The sequence below is a fragment of the Ornithorhynchus anatinus genome, chromosome 3, assembly GCF_004115215.2.
Source record: "Ornithorhynchus anatinus isolate Pmale09 chromosome 3, mOrnAna1.pri.v4, whole genome shotgun sequence".
NCBI lineage: Eukaryota > Metazoa > Chordata > Mammalia > Monotremata > Ornithorhynchidae > Ornithorhynchus > Ornithorhynchus anatinus.
In genome coordinates, this window is record NC_041730.1 from 92,030,919 (window position 1) to 92,057,649 (window position 26,731).

At 44.7% G+C, this 26,731-nt stretch overlaps 1 protein-coding gene and 1 long non-coding RNA gene across 6 annotated transcripts in view; one reads left to right on the forward strand and one right to left on the reverse strand.

Moving 5' to 3' along the window:
* The window catches only part of FYB1 (FYN binding protein 1), a 200,933-nt gene extending 194,618 nt beyond the window's left edge, over nucleotides 1-6,315 (forward strand). For all 5 annotated transcript variants that reach the window (XM_029060977.2, XM_029060973.1, XM_029060976.2 and 2 more), the window contains 3 exons: nucleotides 4,020-4,053; nucleotides 4,354-4,385; nucleotides 5,631-6,315. In XM_029060977.2, the coding sequence (XP_028916810.1) occupies nucleotides 4,020-4,053; nucleotides 4,354-4,385; nucleotides 5,631-5,653 (89 nt within the window). In that variant the 3' untranslated portion in view covers nucleotides 5,654-6,315. The remainder of the gene's footprint in view (nucleotides 1-4,019; nucleotides 4,054-4,353; nucleotides 4,386-5,630) is intronic.
* Nucleotides 6,316-11,183: 4,868 nt separating this feature from the next.
* On the reverse strand, nucleotides 11,184-17,136 carry LOC114810057. Its single transcript, XR_003757785.2, has 3 exons — nucleotides 17,006-17,136; nucleotides 12,938-13,071; nucleotides 11,184-11,399 (listed from the first exon to the last, which is right to left on the reverse strand). It is a non-coding gene; the product is annotated as an uncharacterized LOC114810057 (long non-coding RNA).
* Between the last annotated feature and the right edge of the window lie 9,595 nt (nucleotides 17,137-26,731).

A 26,731-nucleotide genomic window follows, 5' to 3' on the forward strand; every position in this document is an offset into this window, starting at 1 on the left:
GACCTGCCCACGGTCACACAGCTGACGAGTGGCAGAGCCGGGATTCAAACCCATGACCTCTAGCTCCCAAGCCCGGGCTCTTTCCACTGAACCACGCTGCTGATGTACAGCACAACAATATAACAGACACACAAAGAGATTGTAATCTCCCAAGTGCTCGGTGCAGTGCTCTGCACACAGTAAGCACTCAATAAATACCGTTGATCAATTGTACGAAGCACTTGTACTCAGTCGAAGAGCTCAGTGGCCTCATGTCATACGATTGCAAAGAGATCTGCAAAAATCAAGACCGTGTTCACATTTAAAAATCATTAATGTTTCATTCCGGTATGGTATGGTTTTCCTATAAATTGAGGAATTAAAGAATTGAAACAAAAGTTAAAGAGATGGCTACAATATAAGCGTATCAAAAGCAAGCCTTAAATTTGCTGTTTGAGGTCTTTATTTTGAACCCTCATCTATCTCTCTCCTTGAAGGATAAAGTAATAGCCCAGACCAAAATGTGTAGCTGTAGGTATAAATTAGTAAACTCTGGGGACAAAGACAAATTTAAGAACTATTATTCAGTTGATAAAAATAGAACTACATTCTGATCCACATCGTTATTCGAAAACCAGAATCATGCTTGTAACTTGTTTCTCACACCTCCTTCAATCAACTTCAAGTTGTACTTACTCGATTGACTATTTTAAAGAGGAAGGGGTCCAGTTGTTTGTGTAGGGATTAGGGTTTTACAATATGCGGTGAAACCTTTTTGTAGTTAAGGTGTTTTCTTGGCCTGAACGATTTCCTAAATGAAGGCAATTAGCTCACTTTGTAGTAGCTTTCCTTATCTGAAATTTAAAAGAAAATAGGTTATCATTGTTCACTTCAGAAAAGAGGTCAACACTGATTTTGGTGCAAGATTCAAATCCCTTCCACATACAGAACTTTGCTGTGGTTGATGGCCCTTGGGCAGGGATCTTCTCTCTTTATTGCTGAATTGTACTTTCCAAGCGCTTAGCACAGTGCTCTGCACACAGTAAGCGCTCAGTAAATACGATTGAATGAATTAGATCCTTTCCAAAGCAAATTTACTAAGTTTACTAATTGTAAAGATGACTTGATAGGATAAGCAAATAGTTTGGTCTGCCAGCGGGGAGGTCATCTAACCTTATTAATTATTGTAGTTTGTTATACATTGCCAGATTTAAGAGGGAATCCTACCAACTTGAAAAATACACTCTAGTCTTAAAGATCACCCAGCCCCTCACATCAGTTAATGTTCTCGGGACAAAAAAACCTACAGCTTTCTGATTTTAACTAAATTTAAAGAATATCATAAAAGGATTTGCACTTGAAGTTTTTCAGCTACTGGTCAAATGTCGGTGCGATTTGCTCCGCTGTTTTTGAACTTTTGTTTATTTCTTCTCTTTAGGAAATGATAAATGGGTAATTGTGCAAAGCTTAGGGAAACATAATATTTCAGTCCAATTTCTTTAAAAAAAAAAAATGGGAACCCTGATGGTAGGATATATTGCAGGAGCATAGTTTTTGCTAAGGAAGTTTGGAGCTGAAAGGCATTCATTGTTCTTCTAAGCATCACTCTGTAACTCTGGGATTCTCTTTAACTTCATTAATTAATCAGTGGTATTTATTGGGATAGTACTAAGTGCTTGGGAGAATTACAATTCAAGAGTTGGGAGACACATTCCTTGCTCACAACGAATTTACAGTTCAGAGGAATTGTTTCCTTTTTTTGTTTAATCAGCAATACATACTACTTTTGTGGTTAATACATTTAATTTCCTTTGTATTCGTACCTGCTTATTTGCTCCAGGATCTCACCCTGTTCTTATGTGGAACTATGCAACTTCATTATTCCAAAAGGCAGAGATGAATCAGTCAGTTGAGTGTTTACTGTGTGCAGAGCACTGTATTAACTGTGTGGGAGAGAGTCCAATATAACAGTTGTACAAATATAACAAAGTTGGAAATATGTTCCCTGCCCACAGTGAGTTTATAGTCTAGAGGTGAAGAAGCTGGATAGCTGTAACAGCTGAATAGGGATGATCTCAAATAAAGAAAAAGATCCAAATTAAAAGCAGAGCTGGGAATTCCTAAATAATAATAATAATAACTATGGTATTTGTTAAGGGCTTACTATGTGCAGAGCACTGTTCTAAGCGCTGCGGTAGATACAGGGCAATCAGATTGTCCCACGTGGGGCTTATATATTTTTTTTTTAATCCCCATTTTTACAGATGAGGTAACTGAAGCACAGAGAAGTTACGGGACTTGCCCAAACTCACACAGCTGACAAGTAGAGGGGCCGGAATTAGAATCCACAACCTCAGGCTCCCAAGCCCGGGCTCTTTCCGTTGAGCCACGCTGCTTGTCTAAGCAATTCCTAAAGAATTAGCAATTCCTAATTCCTAAAGAATTGTTAAAGCTTAAAAAATTAAGCGTAACTGAATACCACAAAAGTTAGTCTCGCTAAAGAAATTGACATATTGGCTCAGTTTGCCTAAATTCAAGTCTTATTCCCAGTCCAGCGTCTACCTTATACATTACACTCTTGGCCAGAAAGCCACTAGGAATCTTAGCTGAGGGTTTTTTGAGGTGTGAACTGTTCAGCATGGACTTGGGAGTCCGAAGGTCATGGGCTTTAATTCCGGCTCTGCCGTTTGTCTGCCGTGTGACCTCGGGCAAGTCGCTTCACCTCTCTCTGCCTCTGTTTCCCCATGTGGGAGACTGTGATCCCCATGTGGGACAGGGACAGCGTCCAACCCGAATTGCTCGTATCCACCCGAGCGCTAAATACAGTGCTTGGAACATAATAAGCGCTTCACAAATACCATTATTATCAAATACGTTTTCCAATTTTCATACTGGGAACATTTTCAACCATTCTCATCAATCTGCGAAGCAAATGATATTTTGGATCATTCACCATAGTACCAGAGTCGTTTTCTAGAGAGAGTATTTATAGTTGGCAGATCGTCAGCTGCGGAGGGTAATTGGAAATCATTTGAAAGAGATTTCTGCAAGGGTTTGTCCTGGTACGCTCTAACCCACTGAATCAATGACCCGGATGAGGGAGTAGAAAGCGTGTTCCTTAAATTACCTCAGAAAATTAGATGGGGTGTGGATTTCCTCCTATCTTCCTTCCCGTTTCTCTCCTTCATTCTCTCCCTCTCTTCCTTTCTCCTCCTCTCCCTTGTGAAACCCTCATCAGGAAGATGGGGTGGGGAGAACCTTCAGTGTGAATGTGCAACCTTGTTGTGCTCTCCCAAGCGCTTATTACAGTGCTCTGCGCAGAGTAAGCGCTCAATAAATACAATTGAATAAGTGAATGAATATAATGGCATCGAAGGGAATGGAGGAGCAAGTACGAGAGAAAATGAAAAGTGTGCTAATGGGGAGAGAATAAAGTGAGGCTCCTCAACCCATCACTCGCCCGTCAGATTTAAAATCCAGTCAGTCAATCGTATTTATTGAGCCCTTACTGAGTGCAGAGCACTGTGCTAAGCACTTGGGAGAGTACAGTACAACAATAAACAGACACATTCCCTGCCCACAAGGAGCTTACAGTCTACAATCAGCGTGGCTTAGTGGAAAGAGCCTGGGCCTGGAAGTCAGAGGTCGTGGGCTCTAATTCCAGTTCCACCACTTGTCAGCTGTGTGACTTTGGGCAAGTCACTTCACTTCTCTGTGCCTCAATTCCCTCATCTGTAAAATGGGGATTAAGACTGTGAGCCCCACGTGGGACAACCTGATAAGCCTATATCTAGCCCAACGCTTAGAACAGTACTGGTCACATAGTAAGTGCTTAACAGATACCATTATCATTGTTATACAGGGAAGCACCTTGGAGGACTGAATTAAAATTCAAAAGACCTTACACTATAGCCTGTCTCATTTGGGAGGGAGTAGAAACCATATAGACATTTACTCTTATGATTTAAGGTCATAATAAAGTAATCACAATTTAATAATGATCAAAAGCTTACTTTTCCATATTTCCTTTGATTTTGTAGATGGTTATGTCCTGAGAAGCTGTTTGGCAGACAGGTAAGGAATTGTTTTCTTCTACAGACTTTACTGTTTGAGGATTGTTTGAGAGCAGTGAATGAAATTATTATATGGTTAATTAAAAGGTTCTAAAGAAATGGAAAAATAAAAATTAACCATAAAAATGAAAGGAAAATTTTTAAAGTTGTTAATGTGAGCAGTCCTGGAACACCTTAATTCATAAATTATATATTGTGGGTTTTAAATGAAAGACTAAATTGCATTTTATTTATACTTGTCTTTAGGATAAAGAAATTATTTTCTTTCTATTAAAATAATCTTTTTTTTCTATATTTACAGTGATGGAGAAATCTATGATGACATTGCTGATGGTATGCTTTTTATTTATAAAACTACCCAGAAGATAAAATGTACACATACACCTAGAAGTAGAGAAAAAAAAATATTTTGTTCCTCCTATCACATAGCTTATTTAATCCTGAATTTCAAACATATAGCTCTTTGCTTGAAATAACAATCACAATACTTATTGATTACTACTATTGTATAACATCTTCATGATAGTGCACGGGCCTGGGAATCAGAAAAACCCGGGTTCTAATCCCAGCTCTACCTCTTGTCTGCTGTGTGACCTTGAGCAAGTCATTTCACTTCTCTGAGCCTCAGTTACCTCATCTAAAAATTGGTGACTAAGACTGTGAGGCCAATGTGGGACAGGGGCTGTAACCAACCCCATCTGTTTGTAGCCTCCCCAGCGCTTAGTACAGTGCTGGCAAAAAGTATGTGCTAACAAATACCGTGATTATTATTACTGTTCTGAAAAACTTTATGCTAGATGCTAAGGTGAGGAGCTCGTTGTGGGCAGGGAATGTGTCTGTTATATGGAATTCTCACAAGCGCTTAGTACAGTGCTTTGCAGAAAGATGCTCGATAAATATGATTGAATAAGGCAAATTCAGAAAAGGGAAAGGCTAAGATTGAACATGTAACTACTTAGGAGACGGTGATTGAGGGAATGGAGGAGGATTCACGTTGACAGGGATTTCATGGGACCTCCTAGCTCAGCTAAATTCTATTTATTGAGTACCTACCTGGTACAGAACCCCATACTCAGCTTTTAGGGGAGTACAATAAAAGGAAAAGACATGGACCCTGAATATGAGGAGTTTACAGACAATCCTTCCTCTGTTTTCTTATTCTTTTGGAAACATATTGCTGAACGGTGAGGCGAGAGTTAGTTCGAATTGCCTTTCTCTAAACTCAGCTGCATTGAGAAGCAGCGTGGCTCAGTGGAAAGAGCCCGGGCTTGGGAGTCAGAGGTCATGGGTTCGAATCCCGGCTCTGCCACTTGTCAGCCGTGTGACTGTGGGCAAGTCACTTCACTTCTCTGGGCCTCAGTTCCCTCATCTGTAAAATGGGGGTTAAGACTGTCATGTGGGACAACCCGATTACCCTGTATCTCCCCCAGCGCTCAGAACAGTGCTCTGCACATAGTAAGCGCTTAACGAATACCAACATTATATTATTATTATTAATCATAAAAGTCACTCTTGATTTGACTCTATTTGTGTTCAGCCATAGTTAAAACGCTGTGGGTTTCTTTTTCTTTGTTTCAGGTTGCATCTATGATAATGACTAACTCTCTGCTTTAGTGACCGCTTTCTTCATTAGTTCCGTTTGCATCGACTTATTGATATCTCACCAAAGATGAATGCACAAAACCACTGAGCAATCAACTTTTATTTTTGACAAAATTCTAATTAGCACCGTAAAAGTTTGGTCTCCAGCACTCCTTCCGAATGGTCCCTGTTCAGCATCGACACCTTGGAGAGGTTCATCGATGAGACTCAGGAGTCCTCACCTCTCTCCTTCCTGCCTCTGGCTCAGACTGCAATTTCAAACGGGACAAGGATGCTGAACTCCGGAGTTGCCGATTTAGAATGTCAAAAATGAATTGGACCATCCCAGCAAAGCCCTGAACAGCAATGGCTGCTCCTTCTCTGCAGTGGAAGAGAAAGCCTAATTAGATCATGAAGGCGAAAGAAAAGCAACCCGATCTTCATTTTCACCTCTGTTGCTAATTTTCAACCTGGTTCTTCTTTTTTAAAAAAGTGAAAGTGTCACTGGATTTGTATCAGCAGCTCCCACTTTCAGATTTGAATTCTGGTTTTGTTGGGTTTTGAATGCGTATTAATCGTTTGACAACAAATGTAACTTATACTATTTTATGTGACTTTGTACAGTGATCTGAGAAAAATGCTAAGGGAGCTGTCCTTAACAATAAATTGGTTTTTGAGCAGATTCTCCGTTTCCTTCATTAAAGAAATCCTGTCAAAATCCAAAATGTGACAACCATAAAATTAACCTTGGGGAGTAACACCTCTGTCCTCAAGACTATTTCAAGTGTTGTTCGCAATTATTTGGACAATGGTTTCTCTTTGTTACTAGAGAGCTGACTAACCACGGAAACACGTTAAAAAACATCCATTTCCCCTTCCTATCATGCGATGCGCGACCAACCAGCTGCAACTCCTCTTCAATCAATCGGTGGTATTTATTGAGCACTTAGAGTGAAGAGCACTAGAGTAAGCAGTTGGGAGAGTACAGTACAACAGAGTTAGCAATCACGTTTCCTGCCTACAACAAGATTCCAGTCTTCACTCCCTTTTCTACTGCAGAGAGGAATAACGACAGTCTAAGCCCTAAACTAGGGTAACCCAGCCAGCATGGCCTAGTGCAAAGAGCACCGGCGCGGGAGTCAGAGCCTGTGGGTTCTAATCCTGCCTCTGCCACACCCCCGCTGCGTGACCTCGGGCAGGTCACTTCACTTCTCTGTGCCTCAGTTCCCCCATTTGCAAAATGGGGAGGCAATACCCATTCTTCCTGCTACTTAGACTGTGAGCCCCATGTGGGACCTGATTATCTTGGATCTACCCCAGTGCTTACTTAGTACAGTGCTTGCCACATAATAAGTGCTTAACCAACACCACAATTATCATTTTTATTAGCTAGGCCTGTAAATCCAGCATGGCTCAGTGGCAAGAGCACGGGCTTAGGAGTCAGAGGGCATGGGTTCTAATCCCAGCTCCGCCACTCGTCAGCTGGGTGACTGTGGGCAAGTCACTTCACTTCTCTGTGCCTCGGTTCCCTCATCTGTCAAATGGGGATGAAGACTGTGAGCCTCACGTGAGACAACCTAATTGCCTCGTATCTCCCCCAGCGCTTAGAACAGTGCTCGGCACATAGTAAATGCTTAACAAATACCAACAGTATTATTATTATTATTATAAAATGCAGCTGGCCCAGCTGAGTTGACTTAACTGAGTGCCCTATGTCTTGTTTTCCATTTTGTTTTGTTTTGAATGGCATTTGTTAAGAACTCGCCGTGTCACAGGCACTGTACTAAGCACTGGGGTAAATACAAGTTAATCAGCTTGGACACAGTCCCTGTCCCACATAGGGCTCTCAGTCTTAATATCTTGTCTCCTTCCTGCAGCTGCTTGACTTGGAAGGGTGATTTCTGCTCACAGTCTTAATATCTTGTCTCCTTCCTGCAGCTGCTTGACTTGGAAGGGTGATTTGTCAGCTGTGTGACTGCGGGCAAGTCACTTAACTTCTCTGTGCCTCAGTTACCTCATCTGTAAAATGGGGATTAAGACTGTGAGCCCCATGTGGGACAACCTGATTCCTTTGTGTCTCCCCCAGCGCTCAGAACAGTGCTCTGCCCATAGTAAGCGCTCAACAAATACCAACATTATTATTTCTGCTCCCAGGTTCCATAATCCCCCGCTGGGTAGTGGACCGGGCTTTGGGAGCCCAGAGGAGACAAATCAGATCAGGGTCCCCTTCTACCACAAGTTCACAAGAAAGAAGATAAGTGGTAGGTATTATAGTACGGTCTTACAGTATGGATCGTTGTGGGCAGGAAAAGTATCTACCAATTCTGTTCTATTCTACTCCCCAAAGCGCTCAGTACAGCTCTCTGCACACAATAAGTGCTCAATAAATAACAGTGATTGATTAATTTATAAAAAAAAATCCCCACACAGTACTACAGGCAGGGGTCTCTGAAAAGGCAATCAGAAAAGTGGCAAATCTAATTTAAGCTAGTCAGGTGATTCAATTTTCCCCCCAAACAAGATGAAATTATTTGCCTTTAAATCCCCATGCAAACACACAGAAGAGATTTCTCAATGGAAAGAAACAGCATATAAGTGAATAAAATATTTGATGGTGCCTTTGGAAGTATTTATTTTCTCCTTTTTGACCAGCGGATTACTATAAACTGACTTTTAGGTTCCAAGCTGACTTTCTAAATGAGATATAAGCAGTGCCATCACTGGGCCAGAACAATGGGCCGTCCAGCATTGTCGCCTAACGGTTGGAGCACGGGCCTCGGGAATCAGAAGGATCTGGGTTCTAATTCCAGCTCCGCCATTTGCCTGCTGTGGACCTTGGGTAAGTCACTTAACTACTCTATGCTTCAGCTGCCTCATCTACAAAATAGTGATTAAGATTGTGACCCCCCCCATGTGGGACATGGACTCTGTCCAACCTAATTAGCTTATATCTATAACAGCGCCTAGTACAGTCTGGTACATAGTAAACGCTTAACAAATATGATGAAAAAGTAGTATTTTGCCTGATGGGCAGCAAAGAACACTTGGAGAAACCATGCGTGGTAATCGTTTTCATTGTTACCCATCCTTGTTGTTATGAATACCCTATTCGACTCCCTAACTTTTCCCTCTCTAGTAACCCAGGACACGCAAATCCTGCATTGCAAGACTACCGGGCTACAAGTCAGGGTAGTCCTGGGCTCAGAGAAGTAGCATGATCTAGTGGAAAGAGCGCAGGGCTGGGAGCCAGAGGACCTGGGTTCTAATCCTGGTTCTGCCACGTACCTGTTAAGTGACACTGGGCAAGTCTCTTAAATTCTCTGTGCTTCCATTTCCTATCTGTAAAATAGAGATGAAAATACCCGTTCTCTCTCCATCTTAAATTGTGGGCCCCTTTGGGGACAGGGACAGTGTCCAATTTAATTGCATTCTATCAACCCCAGGACTGAGTGCAGTGCTTGCCACACTGTAAACACTTACAAATATTATCATCCTTAATATTATTTTTCTACAGAGACAAGTGACAGTCTTCCCGGGGACTATCCTATCAATAACATAAATATCCCTTCTCCAAAACCATCTAAAATTCCTAACTTGATAATGAAATTATCCGGTTGCATCCAGCTGAGACACTGTCTCCGGTCCAACGATGCAACAGTGGAGCTCCGAAGCAGACAGCAAATTCCCTCCCCTGTTTTTCTGATTTCCTCCAGAGCAGGATCATGCCTTCTTCAAGAGAAGAATTACTGGCTTCAGGGGGCACTTGATTCTGATTCCAAGGTCCCTAGGAGCCAGAGAGGATGGTGATTCCTGATCGGGGAAGCAGCGTGGCTTAGAGGCAGGAACCCGGGCTTGGGAGTCAGAGGTTGTGGGTTCTAATTCCGGCCCCGTCACTTATCAGCTGTGTGACTCTGGGCGAGCCGCTTCACTTCTCTGTGCCTCTGTTACCTCATCTGTAAAATGGGGATGAAGACTGTGAGACCCACGTTGGACACCCTGATGATCTTGAATCTACCCCAGCACTTAAAACAGTGCTTGGCACATAGTGCTTAACGGATACCTTCAATATTATTATTATTTATCGGGAAAAAGACCCATGCTCCCTTCCTTCCCCTACTCTGTCGGTTGGTCAGTCGCTGTCGAATCATTTCCGATTCTCAGCGACTTCCTGGATTCACTTTCTCCAGAACATCCTACTTTTGCCTCATTCTGGCATGTATATCTGTTGAGTTTTCTTGGTAAAAATACAGAAGTGGTTTACCAGTGCCTTCCTCTGCAGCCCCTACTCTGTAAAGGTTCATAATCTTACCACCACTTCTCATTTAGGTAGCATTGTGACTTTAACAAATATCATCCGTATATCTTTAAATTGTAAATCGTATCTTATAAAGTATTCAAATTAATGTCTGTCTCTCCCTCTAGACTGTAAACTCGTTATGGGCAGGGAAAGTGTCTGCTAATTCTGTTGTAGGGTATTCTCCCAAGCGTTTAGCTCAGTGCTCAGCACATACTAAGCACTCGGTAAATATGATGGATTGATTACCTATTATATGGGGAATAGCCTTTTGGACAGACCATAGGCCTGGGAGTCAGAGGACTTATGTTCTAATGCCGACTCTGCCACTTGTCTACTGGGTGACCTTGGACAAGTCACCTTAACTTCTTTGCACCTCAGTTACCCTATCTGTAAAATGGGGATTAAGACTAAGACGCCCACGTGAGAGCTATGGACTGTGTCCAACCTGATTAGTTTGTATCTACCCCAGTGCTTAGTACAGTGCCTGGCACAAGGGAAGCGCTTAACATACCGTTAAAAAATAACAAATAGAGAGACTGTATATTTCGCCAGAGGTTCTGGAATGGATCCCAATTTATATCATGTAAGTCTTTGGGAAAACATACCCCACAGAACAGCGTTGTTTTCAAGGAACATACATAGTTGTGCCATGAGATATGCCTGCACACACCAATATACACACCCACAGAGACAGACTAGCGTGGTTCAGTGGAAAGAGCCCAGACTTGGGAATCCCAGGTCATGGGTTCGAGTTCCGGCTCTGCCACTTGTCAGCTGTGTGACTGTGGGCAAGTCACTTCACTTCTCTGGGCCTCAGTTACCTCATCTGTAAAATGGGGATTAACTGTGAGCCTCACGTGGGACAACCTGATTACCTTGTATCTCCCCCAGCGCTTAGAACAGTGCTCTGCACATAGTAAGTGCTTAACAAATACCAACATTATTATTATTATTAATTGTCTGATACAATTAGAGTACAATAAACACTCAATTACCTGATTGGACCTTTGATTCAGGTCACCTAGATAACCCAAAACAGAGAAAAACCGAACATGGATACAGGCTAAATCTAGGCCCCATTCGGTACTCTAATAGCTCTATCTGATTTATCTAGTTTCAGAACGCTGGGGTTTGATATTTTGCGGTACAAATTTTTTAATTTAGTATACAGATTTTTTTTAATTGTACATCATGTTTAGCTACAATAATTCAAAAAAAAAATTTCTGAATAATGGACCCAGATAGTCGCAGGTGGGTAAGCCAGAGTTCATTTTATTCAGAATTAATAGCTCTGATTAATTACTGTATGCGGTTGCTTCTCCAAGAGCACATGTAAATAAAGAATAAACAGAAGAATCAACAGGAACTCAGGGAGAGCCCGGCTGACAAGTGCAAGTCTGAATATTTACTTAATTGCCTCTGTCTCTTTTTCTCTCTCCATTTCTTTCTCTCTTCTCTCCTCCTCATCTCTGTTAATTATACAGAAACAGATATGTATGGTAAAGAAAAGTGTGATTTTCCCACTTCCATATCACAGATCTTTCTTCAATTTTAAAACAGCCAACTTTTAAAATTATGATTGTAGTTCTTTTTAAATTGTTTGTTTCTATGCAAGGAGGTGTTCAAATAATACATTTGAAAACACATTTATTTTAGGGAAACTGAGATCGCATTATGAATTATAACGCACGACGAACATGGAGTTACGAAATGTTTTCTAAGAGATCCAACTCAAAAACGGAAACCATGGAAACTGGCTCCTTCTTCTGAATAAAAGTATGTGGTTCCCAAAAACAAGACAGATGAAATAGCTGTTCATTCATTCATTCAATTATATTTACTGAGTGATTTCTGGGTGCAGAGCACTGTACTAAGCACTCAGGAAAGTACAATACAACAATAAACAGTGACTCACTGCTTACAACAGTGAGCAACACTGTTGTAGAAGCAACAACAACTGTTAGAGAAGCAGCGTGGCTCAGTGGAAAGAGCCTGGGCTTGGGAGTCATAGCTCATGGGTTCGAATCCCGGCTCCGCCGCTCGTCAGCTGTGTGAGTGTGGGCAAGTCACTTAACTTCTCTGTGCCTCAGTTACCTCTTCTGCAAAATGGGGATTAAGACTGTGAGCCTCGTGTGGGACGACCCGATTGCCCTGTATCTACCCCAGCACTTCAAACAGTGCTCTGCACATAGTAAGCGCTTAACCAACATTCTTATTATTATTACAACAAGCTTATAGTCTAGAGATGGGGAGACAGACATCAGTACAAATAAATAAAGTTACAGATGTGTACAGAAGTGCTGTGGGACAGACCGGGGGGAACAGCAAAGGGAGCAAGTCAGGGAGACGCAAAAGGAGCTGGAGTTGAGGAAAAGTGGGGCTTAGTCTAGGAAGGCCTCTTGGAGGAGAGATGTCCCTTCAATAAGACTTTGAAGGCGGGGAGAGATTTGAGGAGGGAGGGCGTGGGCCAGGGGTCGGCAGTGAGACAGGCGAGATGGAGGCACAGTGAGAAGGTTAACACCAGAGGAGCCTAGCGTGTGGGCTGGGTTGTAGAAGAAGAGAAGCAAGGTAGGAGAGGGCGAGGTGACGGACTGCTTTAAGGACAACGGTGAGGAGTTTTTGTTTGCTACAGAGGTGGATGGGCGACCACTGGAGATTTTTGAGGAGCGGCGTGACACGTCCTGAACGTTTTTGTAGGCAAAATGATCCTGGCAGCAGAGTGAAGTATGGACTGGGATGGGGAAGAGACAGGAGGCTGGGAGGTCAGCGAGGAGGTTGATGCGCTAATCCAGGCGGGATAGGACTGCGTTAACCTGGTAGCACTTTGAATGGAGAGGAAAGCGTGGATTTTAACGATGATAGCAGAGCAACATAACTTCAGGATACATTTTCAGAGGCAGACATAAAAAGAGAGAGACAACCTGATCAGAAAAAAACCCCAAACCCAGCCAAGAACCATCTCTCCGTGCTCATCATGCGGAAGGGAACAACGGTTGCATTCATTTACCTTTTCACCCACTGTCACACACTTGGATGAGAAGAGCAATTTTTGGAACTCTAGGACAGGTGCGTATCTATCCCATATATGTATTATACCTTCAGTTCCCCTACAATGCAGAGGTTTTGTTCCTGTAGAATCTTCTATAAAAGAAAATTTTTATGATAGTAGTTACGCTCTGCCCCACACCAGGTGCATCTACAAAACTGTTTCTCCCGACACCACATAGCATCGTTGGAAGATCATTCCCGAATTTCACAGTCATGTTCTGATCATAACCTAATAATGATAATGGTATGGGTTATGCGCTTACTATGTGCCAGGAACTGTACTAAGCATCGGGGTGGATACCAGCAACTCGGATTGGGCGGACTTCCTGTCCCAAGTGGGATTCACAGTCTCAATGCCCATTTTACAGACGAGGTAACTGAGGCCCAGATAAGTGAAGTGACTTTGCCAAGGTCACACAGCAGACGAGTGGCAGAGCCGGGATTAGAACTCATAACCTTATGACTCCCAGGCCCGTGCTCTATCTACTACACCATGCTACTTCTCTAAAGTGTGGTGATACGCCTATTACGGCGGTATTGCTTGACTGTATATCAGTTATATAAGCTTACATATTTGCTATTGTTTTAATGAGATGTTCTTCCCCTTGAATCTATTTATTGCCATCGTTCTTGTCTGTCCGTCTCCCCCGATTAGATTGTAAGCCTGTCAAAAGGCAGGGACTGTCTCTGTCTGCTACCGATTTGTACATTCCAAGCGCTTAGTACAGTGCTCTGCACATAGTAAGCGCTCAATAAATACTATTGATTGAATGAATAATTTAGAAATAAATTATGCAGGGTTTGCAAAGAAATAACATACACAGAATATACAAAAAGTATCCAGAATAGGTTGTTCTAGTGTCCCCCATTATGGCGTAGTAGATACAGCTTGGACGTGGGAGTCAGAAGGCCCCGGCTCTCCCACTTCTGTGCTGTGTGGCCTGGGGCAAGCCACTTCACTTCTCTGTGCCTCACTTACCTCAAAATAATATAATGATAATAATATTGGTATTTTCTAAGCGCTTACTATGTGCCAAGCACTGTTCTAAGCACTGGGGAGTATACAGGATAATCAGGTTGTCCCATCTGTAAAATGGGGATGAAGACTGTGAACCCTGTGAAGACAGGGGCTGTGTCCAATCTGATTTACTTGTATCCACCCCAGCGCTTAGTACGGTATCTGGCACATTGTAAACACTTAACAAATATCCTAATTATTATTACTATTAAAGTTCAACCTTTCCGAAACAGAGGTCTTCATATTCCATCCTAAATCTTCTCCTCTGTCTAACTTTCTCATCACAGCGAACAACACATGCTCTGTATCTCCCAGGCACATAACTTTATTATTGTCTTCGACTCCTTCCTCTCCTTTCAACCCCCATATTCATTTAGTCAGCGTGCTGTTCCAAACACAATAAATGGTCAATAATAATAATAATGTTGGTATTTGTTAAGCACTTACTATGTTCAGAGCTCTGTTCTAAGCGCTGGGGTGGATACAGGGTAATCAGGTTGTCCTATGTGAGGCTCACAGTCTTAATCTCCATTTTACAGATGAGGGAACCGAACACCGAGAAGTCAAGTGACTTGCCCAAAGTCACACAGCAGACGTGTGGCGGAGCCGGGATTAGAACCCATGACCTCTGACTCCTAAGACCATGCTCTTTCAGCCGAGCCACGCTGCATACAACTGATTGAATGATGGATACAGCACAACAGAGTTGGCAGACACATTCCCTGCCCACAACAAGCTTATTGTCTAGAGGTCAGATCTGCAGAAAGGACCGTTTCATGTGACACAAATCCCACTGCTGATCCCACTCTGGTAACACTGACCCCTATCTAAGCAGCGTGGCTCAGTGGAAAGAGCCCGGGCTTGGGAGTCAGAGGTCATGAGTTCGAATTCCAGCTCTGCCACTCGTCAGCTGGGTGACGGTGGGCAAGTCACTTCACTTCTCTGGGCCTCAGTTCCCTCATCTGTCAAATGGGGATTAACTGTGAGCCTCACGTGGGACAACCTGATCACCCTGTATCTGCTGCAGCGCTTAGAACACTGCTCTGCACATAGTAAGCGCTTAACAAATAACTTTATTATTATTATTAATTGGTGGCTCGATCACCTGGCTGTCATTCCCCTTCCCAGCTTTACCCCCATTATTGCACATCTACCCTGGAGGATCCCAAGGCAGCTTTCAGACTCCAAACGGTCCGCAGGTATCGATAGGTAGATTCCGTGAAGCGGCACGGCCCAGAGGATAGAACACCAACCTGGAAATCACAAGGACCTGGGCTCTCATCCCCCTTCCACCTCTTGTCTGCTGTGTGATTTGGGGCAAGTCACTTCACTTCTTCGTGCTTCAGGTACCTCATTCATTCATTTAATTCATTCATTCGATCTCATTTATTGAGCGCTTACTGTGGGCAGAGCACTGTACTAAGCACTTGGAAAGCACAATTCATCAACAAATAGAGACAATCCCTACCCAACATCGGGCTCTTCTGCCAAAGGGGAATTAATACTGTGATCCCCATGTGGGACAGATACCTGATTAGCTGGCCTCTACCCCAGAGCTAAGTACATTCATTCATTCATTTATTCAATCGTATTTATTGAGCACTTACTGTGTGCAAAGCACTGTACTAAACACTTGTATAGTGCCTGAAACATTGTAAGGGCTTAACCAATACTACTAAAAACAAGGAATCGCCTGTGAAGACATCATTTCTCAAAAAACACACAATCTCATCCAAATAATTTTCAATCATTCCATGAAGAACATGATGAAATGTTCAAGGGGTAAATCTTCCTATCATTGGTTCTGGGGTCTACAGAGTGGAAGAAAAATTATACCGACCCCCACCCCACCCCCCAGAAATCCCTCAATCTTCGCAAAAGCAAATATGTACCCTTATACCTATTCCTCGCAAGTTCTGTTAAAGACTCTCTTCACCCGTCCTTCAAATTTCAACTCTGATGGGTGACGACTCTCCCCACTCTGCGAGTTGACAACCTCCAAACTGAATTATGATCTGATATTTCAAGTTTCATAGCAGTGACCTTCTAAACTTGAAATTAAACTGGGTGAAAAATCCTTCATATACTACCTCATTGCTTTTAGGCCCCAGTGACCAGTCTTCAAAATCTCTGTCACTGGCATGTGCCAAATTAGAACTAGATCTTTTTATCACGGCTAGGTTCCTTTCCACATCGTAATAGCGGTAGAAGTTATAATACAAGTATTTATTAAGTGCTTACTTTGTGCAGAGCACTGGACTGAACACTGGGAGAGCATATTCAGAGAAGCAGCATGGTGTAGTGGATAGAGCACAGTCCCGGGAGTCAGAAGGTCATGGGTTCAAATTCTGGCTCTGCCACTTGTCTGCTGTGTGACCTTGGATAAGTCACTTCACATCTCTGGGCCTCAGCTACTTCATCTGTGAAATGGAGCTCGAGATTGTGAGCCCCATGTGTGACAGGGACTGTGTCCAAATCAATTTGCTTGTGTCCATCCCAACGCTTAGTATAGTGCCTGGCACATAGTAAGCGCTTAACAAGTACAGGAATTAATATATACAGGTTAGACAGGGTCCCTGTCCCTCACGGGGCTCATACTTCTTTTATAGTATTGGTTAAGCGCTTATTTTTTGTCAGGCACTGTTCTAAACTCTGGGGTTGATACAAAGTAATCAGATTAAACACAGCCCATGACCCACCTGGGGCTCACAGTCTTAATCCCCATCTTCCAACTGAGGCCCTGAGGCATAAAGAAGTGAAGTGATTTGCCCAAGGTACCACAGCAGACAAGTAGCAGAGCCAGAATTAGAACCCAGGTCCTTCTGACTCTCAGACCAGTGCTCTATCCACTAGGCCACGCTGCTTCTCAGCCCCAAATTTCCACTGTCCCTCCTGCTAAGAGGGTTGTAAACGCTTTCAAAAGGCCCTGAACCTGCCCCAGTGCTTCCCTGGAGGTGCATGTCTCAGTCTCAAATATTGATTTTTTAGTGGTATTTATTGCACACTTACTACGTGCCTGACACTGTATTAAGTGCTGGGGGTCTTGCCTTTTCTTACGCTGTCAAACAGTCTCCGACGCCATGGACACATCTCTCCCAGAAGGCCGCAACTCCATCCGCGATCGTTCCGGTAGTGGATCCGGAGAGTTTTCTTGGTAAAAATACAGAAGTGGTTTACCATCGCCGCCTTCCGCGCAGGAAACTCGAGTCTCTGCCCTCGACTCTCTCCCGTGCCGCGGCTGCCCAGCACGGGTGAATTTTGACTTGTAGTAGATGGTCTGCCACTCGCTAGCCACTGGCCAAGCTGGACGCCGCCAGACTCTCCCTTGTGTAGCCGAGACTGGTAGAGGACTGAAATCTCTTCAGGTGTCACCCTGAGAGGTTAAGTGCTGGGGTAGACACAAAGTAATCAGTTTGGACACGGTCCCTGCTCCACAGGGGACTCACAGTCTTAATCCCCATTTTACAGATGAGGGAACTGAGGCACAGAGAAGCGAAGTGAGTTAACCAAGAGCATACAGCAGACAAGTGGCAGAGCAAGGATTAGAATCTTATATCTACTCCTGCATCTTCTCCATTGCTTAGACCGGTGCTTGGCACATAATAAGCACTTAAATACCATCATCATCATCAACAGGTCCTTCTGACTCACAAGTACACGCTCTATCAGTGGAAAGAGCCCGGGCTTGGGAGTCAGAGGTCATGGGTTCGAACCCCGGCTCTGCCACTTGTCAGCTGTGTGACTGTGGGCAAGCCACTTAACTTCTCTGTGCCTGTTACCTCGTCTGTAAAATGGGGATGAAGACTGTGAGCCTCACGTGGGACAACCTCTGATTCCTCTGTATACCCCAGCGCTTAGAACAGTGCTCTGCACATAGTAAGTGCTTAACAAATACCAACATTATTATTATTATTATTATTATTCCCCTGGCCCTGTGGCTGCTCTCTGAATAAAAAGGGAATCAAATTTTTGTGAACAGTAATTTAAGTGTAAAGGATCTAATAAAGCCTGTCCTTTGCTGCCTTGAAACTTGAGAATACTTCAGAATTCATCGAGAGTTTCCTATTTTCTTAACCATCGGTTTGAAGCGTCCCTGTTGAAACTACACTGGTAACTGAAACATTTTATAAATATTTATGGATTTTAAAAAAAATTGCTGAACAAACTCTACCTGGCCAGACCAAGTAGTGAAAACACAGGGGCTGAATTGGGAATTGTCTTATGCTGTTGCGTCGTCTCCGACCCACGGAGGCTCCATGGACACTTCTCTCCCAGAACGTCCCACTCTCCATCTGCAATTGTTCTGGGAGTGAATCCTTAGAGTTTTCTTAGTAAAAATACAGAAGCGATTTACCGTTGTCTTCTTCCGTGCAGTTGAGTCTTGGCCCTCGACTCTCTCCCCTGCTGCTGCTGCCCAACACACAGGTGAGTTTTGACTTGTAGCAGATGGCCTTCCACTCGCTAGCCACTGGCCAAGCTAGGAATAATAATGTTAATGTTGGTATTTGTTAAGCCCTTACTATGTGCAGAGCACTGTTCTAAGTGCTGGGGTAGACCTAGGGGAATCAGGTTGTCCCACATGGGGCTCACAGTCTTAATCCCCATTTTACAGTTGAGGTAACTAAGGCACAGAGAAGTGAAGTGACTTGCCCACAGTCACACAGCTGCCAAGTGGCAGAGCAGGGATTCGAACCCATGACCTCTGCCTCCAAAGCCCGTGCTCTTTCATGGGTAGGCCTCTGCTTGACTCTCCCCGGCACCACAGCCGAGCCTGGAAACTCTCCAGGTGCCTTCCCGAGAGGGGCGAATTGGGAATTACTCATCCATTAATATTGGTTCAAAACTATAGCCATTTCCAGGTGAAGAAACAAGGATCCAATTCCAAAATCTACTGCATATTGGGTCATTCCTAGAACTCAAGTCTTTTTAACATGTGACATGGTCTATACTTAAGAAATGAGAGTAATTATACCACGATTTAATAGGGAACTTCACGCATCCCCTACGATGGTTTCTCGAAAGGTCTAGCAACCAACCTGGCTAATAAAGGTCGACAAGAGGGAGAGCCATTTTAACATGCTCATGAAGGGTAGGACGGGAGTGCTAATTGAATAAGATGCATTTTTTTGGACCATGAACAGGGGTAGCAGCATGGTGAAGTGGATAGAGCACGGACCTGGAAGGCCGGAGGCCATGGGTTTTAATTCAACCTCCACCCCTTGTCTGCTGTGTGACCTTGGGCAAGTCAATTTACTTCTCTGGGCCTCAGTCCCCTCCTCTGTAAAATGGGGATTTAGACTGTGATCCCCAAATAATAATGCTGGTATTTGTTAAGCGCTTACTATGTGCCGAGCACTGTTCTAAGCGCTGGGGGAGATACAGGGGAATCGGGTTGTCTCACGTGAGGCTCACAGTTAATCCCCATTTTACCGATGAGGGAACTGAGGCCCAGAGAAGTGAAGTGACTCGCCCACAGTCACACAGCTGACAAGTGGCTGCGCCGGGATTCGAACCCATGACCTCTGACTCCCAAGCCCGGGCTCTTTCCCCTGAGCCACGCTGCTTCTCTATGCGCCTGGCACATAGTAAGAGCTTAATAAATACCACAATTATTATTATTATTATATAATTATACAATAATTATTATATATATATATATATTTTGTGTCCTCCACTCTGTTGAAGGGTTACTAATGAGCCACATCCTCTGGTTCCTGCAGACAGGCTCTGATTCGTTTGAATCATCCGCCATTCTACCATTCTGTCCACATTTCCCTACCCCTCAAGAGCATCCAGTGGTTGCCCATCCAACTTCGCATCTAACAGAAGCTCCTTACCCTCGACTTTAAAGCATTCAATCCCCTCGCCCCCCTCCTCCCTCACCTCCCTGCTCTTCTCCTACAACCCAGCCCACACACTTTGCTCCTGTAATAATCATGCTTGTGGTATTCGTTAAGCTCTTACCATGTGCCAGGCACTGTAATAATAATAATGTTGGTATTCGTTAAGCGCTTACTATGTGTAGAGCACTGTTCTAAGCGCTGGGGGAGATACAGGGTCATCAGGTCGTCCCACGTGAGGCTCACAGGCTTCATCCCCATTTTCCAGATGAGGTCACGGAGGCCCAGAGAAGTGAGATGACTTGCCCGCAGTCACCCAGCTGACAAGTGGCAGAGGCCGGATTCGAACCCACGACCTCTGACTCCCAAGCCCGTGCTCCTTCCCCTGAGCCCCGCTGCTTCTCTGTACACTTGCCAGAGTGTAGAACCGTGCTTGGCACATAGTAAGCGCTAAACAAATACCATCATCATTATTACTAAGTGCTGGATACAAGTAAATCGGATTGGACACGGTTCCTGTCCCACCTGACGCTCACCGTTTCAATCCCTGTGTTTTATAGATGAGGTGACTGAGGCACAGAGAAGTGAAGTGACTTGCCCAAGGTCACACAGGAGACAAGCGGCGGAGCCAGGATCAGAACCATGACCTTGTGACTTCCAGGCCCCTGCTCTATCCACTGATTATACCTCGATCTCAACCATCTCAGCCCTGATTTCTCGCCCACATCCTGTCTCGCTCCCTTGGCTGGTCCTCCTGATATCTGACAGTCACTCTCCTCACCTTCCAAACCTCATTGAAGACTCATCTCCTCCCAGAAGCCTTCCCTGATTAAGTCGTCATTTCCTCTTCTCCCACTCCCTTCTGCGTTGCCCTTGTGCTCTGATTTGCTCCCTTTATTCACACCTCCTTCGCCCCCAGAGCACGTGGGTATATATCTGTAATAAACTACAAGCTCAATATGGGCACCTCATGTAACCTAGAAAGAACGGAAAGTAGAGTGGAGAGGGGAAGGGCAGAGAAGAGTGTTCAAGAAGACTTCAATTATAGAAGCAGTATAGTGTAATGGATAGAGCAGGGGCCTGAGAGTCAGAAAGTCATGGGTTCTACTCCTGCCTCCGCCACTTGTCGGCCGCGTGACCTTGGGCAAACCACTTCACTTCTCTGGGCCTCAGTTACCTCATCTGGAAAATGGGGATTAAGACCGTGAGCCCCACAAGGGACAAGGGACCGTGTCCAACGTAATGCTTGTATCCACCCCGGCGCTTAGTACAATGCCTGGAACGTAATAAGTGCTTAACGAACGCCACAGTTATTACTATTATTATGCTTAACAGCACGTGCAAAATTGACATGGACGGTTGCATATGTGTAAATACACAGGAACTGTGAGTATCCGCAATTTGGAATGATGGTAATTAATCAGGGCGTGCTTCCTGGAGGAGGTGGAAGGTTTTGAAGCTGCGGTTTGGTGGATTTGAACTGAGAGGGATTTTATTCCAGATGGTGGGGCGGGACCTAGACTGCCAATTTATTGTTGATACGGTTTGGAAAAATACTTTGGAAATATGAAGTTGAGACTCTTCCGACACCAGGATGAGGCCAAATCTGAAATTTAGAAAGATGGTCACTTCTACTGCTTTGCAGAGTTTGTTTAATAATTATAATAATAATAATATTTGGTAAGGGCTTACTATATTGCCAGGCACTGTACTGAGCACTGGGGTAGATATGAGCAAATTGGGTTGGACACAATCCCTGTTCCAAGTGGGGCTCGCAGTCTCAATCCCCATTTTGCAGATGAGGGGACTGAGGTCCAGAGAAGTAAAGTGACTTGCCCAAGGTCACACAACAGACAAGTGGCTGAGACACAGTTAGAACCCATGACCTTCTGACTCCCAGGCCTCCGCTCTATCCACTTTGCCATGCTGCTTCTGGGCTGGAACTTGCTTTGATTGGCCCGGGATCACTCATAGCCTATTTTCTGCGCCCTCTTTCACTGTCAATTTCTTCAACCTGACTCGGGTAGTAAAAACGCACCCCTTTTATTTTCTGTTTTATTCCGTTAAACAAGACGACACTCCACGACCGTGATCGTCAGTGAATCTCTTGCCCATCTACAGCCTGCCCCGATAATGAGGTGAGTGCTCTTTTTCTGATCCTTCGCCCAATAGGGTGAGCACTGTGAAGAGAGCAGTAGTTTCCAGCAGGATACGCTCTTGTGTTTTTTGTGTAGAAGTGGGGGATGGTTTGGAGTGTTATATTGTTTAGTACAGCACTCTGCACACCGTGAACCCCTGCCACACCAAATGGACACTTCATCTTTGAACAGCGGTTTGTCTTATGCTCTCTGACCCGCAGCGACGCCATGGCCACAGCTCTCCCGGAACGCCCCACCTCCATCTGCAATCATTCTGGTAGTGTAGCTAGAGAGTTTTCTCGGTAAAAATACGAAACTGATTTACCGTTGCCTTCTTCCACGCAGTCAATTGGAGTCTCCACCTTCGACTCCCTTCCCAAGTCGGGGCTGCCCGGCATGAGTGAGTTTTGACTTGTAGCAGATTGCTTTCCCCTCGCTAGCCACTGCCCAAGCTTGGAATGGAAGGGGAAGGCCTCTGCTTGACTCTTCCTCCCGTAGCCGAGGCTGGTAGAGCACTGGAAACTCTCCAGGTGCCACCCTGAGAAGGGTTGAACAGCTGTAGCCATGGGCTTTTCTGTCTTCCTGTGATGGCAGGGAGGGGAGAAGAGGGAGGATGCTCGAAGAGCAGCCGCCATCTATGACCCATTAAAGACCTAATTAGTGGTAACGAGGCTTGTTGGCAAAATTCCACTTTTGCAGTTGCGCTATCACGACAGTGTGACATCATGCAGTCCACGACTGAGGGTGTCAGTGAGTCTCTTGCCCGCCTGCTTCCTGCCATGATAATGCTGTAAATGCTCCTTTTCTGGTCCTTTGCCCTGCGGGGTGAGTACTGCTAAGGGAAGCGGCGTGGCCTAATGGCTAGAGCACAGGCTCGGGAGTCAGAAGGTCGTGGGTTCTAATCCCGGCTCGTTTGCTCTGTGGCCTGGGGCAACGCACATCACTTCTCTGGGCCTCGGTCACCTCACCCGTAAAATGGGGATTGGGACTGTGAGACCCACGAGGGCCAGGGCCCTGGGTCCAACTGGACTTGCAGGTATCCACCCCAGCACTTAGGACAGTGCCGGGCACAGAGTAAGTGCTTAACAAATACCCTAATTATTACTAAGAGAGCAATCGTTTCCAGCAGGACACGCTCTGGAGTTATTTGTTTAGAAGGTGGGGGTGGTTTGGAGCCTTATATTGTGTGGTATATCGATATCTTGCAGCGAAGAACGAAGTTCCGTAGGAAATATTGCTTCCTAGAAAGGACCAGCTCCAGGGATGAATGTGTGTTTCTGTGTGTGTATGTCTGGGGGGGTACGGGGTTCGGGGTGACAGACAGAGGCTGAATGTTGGTGATGAAGTGATGGATGTGGGGAGGGAGGAAACTCACGGCAGTGGAGAAAAGGGGCCCTGCTGCCTGAATTCCCAAGCGGTGGCACTGTCAATTTCCCTTTTTTTCCACCCCCATAAAATCCAGATGCTGAACTCCACAAGCTAAGGTCAACCCTGCCCAAAATGTAGCCCTTCTCTGTTCACAGGACACAGCACCCCCACCGACACTCCCCCTCTTTTCCATTCCTCCTTTCGCACCTGGCCAGGGTGCGATTTGCAACCCCCTCGACCAACCCCAGAGCCCGCCCAGAGACCTGGAAACATTTCATTCATTCAACCATATTTATCGAACACTTACTGTGTACTAAGCGCTTGGGAGAGACACATTCCCTGCCCACAACGAGTTCACAGTCTAGCCTTTTTCTCCAAGGTTCCCCGGTCAGGATGTCGCTCTGTCACGATATCACAACTGTGAAAGTGGAATTTTGCCAAAAGCCTAGTTAGCCTATTGACAAATGCACCGCTAATTAGGTCTTGAATCAGTCGGGGAACCGTAGGGATATTACGAGATCATCTATTTTAATTTATTCCCTTTCTTACAGGCAAGACACTCGGCTACGAGTACACCTCGCATCTCAGAAAATAGATGTGCACACACCCTAGAAAGTGAAAGGACAAAACTGTTAAATCCAGAATGCTGAGTCACAATTGAATATTACAGCGCAAACCAAAGTGAATGGTTAATGGAAATGTGAAACGTACTTTAAGGTTTAGTTCCCAGTTTTCATGGACACTTTGAAAATGAAAAAATTAGCCTCCTCTTTGCAAAGGAATACAAAATATTTAAAAACATAAATATAATCCGTATAATTCGTACAGTTCCCACACTTAGTCTGTAAGCCCCAGGTGAGAGAGGTACTGTTTCTGACAGCGTGGCTCAGTGGAAAGAGCACGGGCTTTGGAGTCAGAGGTCATGAGTTCGAATCCCAGATCTGCCACTTGTCAGCTGTGTGACTGTGGGCAAGTCACTTAACTTCTCTGTGCCTCAGTTCCCTCATCTGTAAAATGGGGATGAAGACTGAGCCCCACGTGGGACAACCTGATTCCCCTGTGTCTACCGCAGCGCTTAGAACAGTGCTCTGCACATAGTAAGCGCTTAACAAAAATACCAACATTATTAACTTGTTTCCACCCCTCTAGGCTGCAAACTCGTTGTGGGCAGGGAACATGTCTGTTTATTGTTATATTGTACTCTCCCAAGCACTTAGTATAGTGCTCTGCACATAGTAAGCACTCAATAAATACCTTTGACTCACTGACTGACTACCCCAGCACTTAGAACAGTGCTTGACCCTGTATTGACAAATACCGTAAAAAGAAAAGAGCAGGCCCCAAATTAAAGATGTATTCAATCCAAAAATATGACTTTTGGTTCCAAGCAAATTTGGCAAGAAAAAGTCCTCTACTTATTTCATACAAAACCGTATGCTGCTATTGTGTGAAAATAGACATAAACAAGCAGTGTTCTTCTTTTCATTAACTGTGGAACACTCTCATGAATTTTTTTAAATTAATAATAATAATGTTGGTATTGGTTAAGCGCTTACTATGTGCCGAGCACTGTTCTAAGCGTTGGGGTAGATACAGGGTAATCAGATTGTCCCACGTGACGCTCACAGTTAATCCCCATTTTACAGATGAGGGAACTGAGGCACAGAGAAGTTAAGAGACTTGTCCACAGTCACACAGCTGACAAATGGCAGAGCGGGGATTCGAACCCATGACCTCGGACTCCCAAGCCCAGACTCTTTCAGATTCAAGACAGCTTGTAGATTGTACCGAGAAACATGAATCTTAGAAGGTGTTTCCTGCTATCACTATCCCACACCACCTGAAATCTCATTTTGTAACAAATTTATCTACACCATCTTCAGGACTGGGATTGGGAAATTTCATTAGGAAATACGGAGCTGCTTTCAAGTCTTTACAAGTTCAAAGACCAATCAAAAATAAGTCCACAAATTGTTAAAAAAAAATCCAACCACAAAAACATTTCCCACAATCATAAATTAAAATAAGAAATAGAGAAGCAGCATGGCGTGGGCCTGGGAATCAGAAGGTCCTGGGTTCTAATCCGAACTCTGCCACATGTCTGCTGCGTGATCTGGGGCAAGTCGCTTTACTTTGCTGGGCCTCAGTTACCTCATCTGTAAAATGGGGAATGAGACTGTGAGCCCCACACGGGACAGGGACAGTGTCCAACCTGATTTGCTTGTAACCACCCCAGCGCTTAGTATAGTGCTTGGCACATAGTAAGCGCTTAACAAAGACTATTTTTTTTAAATAATAATTCGGTGAGCACAGCTGGGAGGTGGGGCCTAGAATTGAAAAACGAAGGAAAGAAGTTAGGCAATTAGAATAATTCTGGAGAAAAAGCCCAGTTGGTCACAAGGGAGGGTTTTTGAAGGATGGGGGAGACAAGGGCATGTCTGAAGCCGGGGGGAAGAAGCCACTGGAGATTGAAGATGGACGTTAAGGAGGGGAAAAGGGGAGGGCTGAGAGTTTTTATAAGGTGAGAGGGAGTGGTGTCAGAAGCGCAACTGAAGGAGGTGGCACTTGAGAGGAGTGAGGCGATCTCCCCTGAAGATACTGCTGGGAAGGAGGGGAAAGTAGAAGAGGGGGGACGAGAGCGGGGAGGATGGAGGAGGAGGAGGGGTGACTGTGGGGAGCTCAGACCTGATGGTGTTAATTTTCCCTAATGAAGTAGGTGGCCAGATGGTTGGGGGTGAGGGATGGGGGAGGAGGAGGAACAGGGGGCCTGAGGAGGGAGCTGAGAGGGTTGATGGGCATGGGTGTCAGTAAGGGAAGAGAAATAGTTTTTTCCTGGCAGAGTTAAGGCAAGAAGAGGGAAAATTTAAAGTGAACAGGTTTGGCCTGGTGTTTAGACTTCCCCCCGCAGCGTTCAGCAACCCAAGGGTAAGAGCGAACGAGGCAAACACAATGGCAGTGATCCAGGACTGTGGATTAGTGGTGCGAGAGAGACCACCTAGATGCCTGTCCAACCTGGGGGGAAGGGAAGGTGGAAGTGAAACCCTCAGAGTCGTTCCTCTGCCCTTATCCTGCCCTCATTTTCCTGGGAAAAGTAAAGAGGAAAAAGACACCCATACAACCGCACCCAGCAATCTTTGGAAACATCAGCAGTCACGGTTGGTTATCATCTTGGATAAAGTGGTTTTGCCCAATTTTGGATCAAAGTGACCCCAAGTAAGACCCTTGCCTTCTGGAGAAAGTGGGTTCGGGATGTTGCAGAGGGGATAATGCCTGGTTGCTCTAACCGGATGTTGGACACAAAATATTTAATTGGCTTGCCCGGGAGCAGTGGTGGGCCTGGCTTTGTCCCCCTGCTTCCACCCAGATCCCTTCCCCTTCTCGCCTTCCTT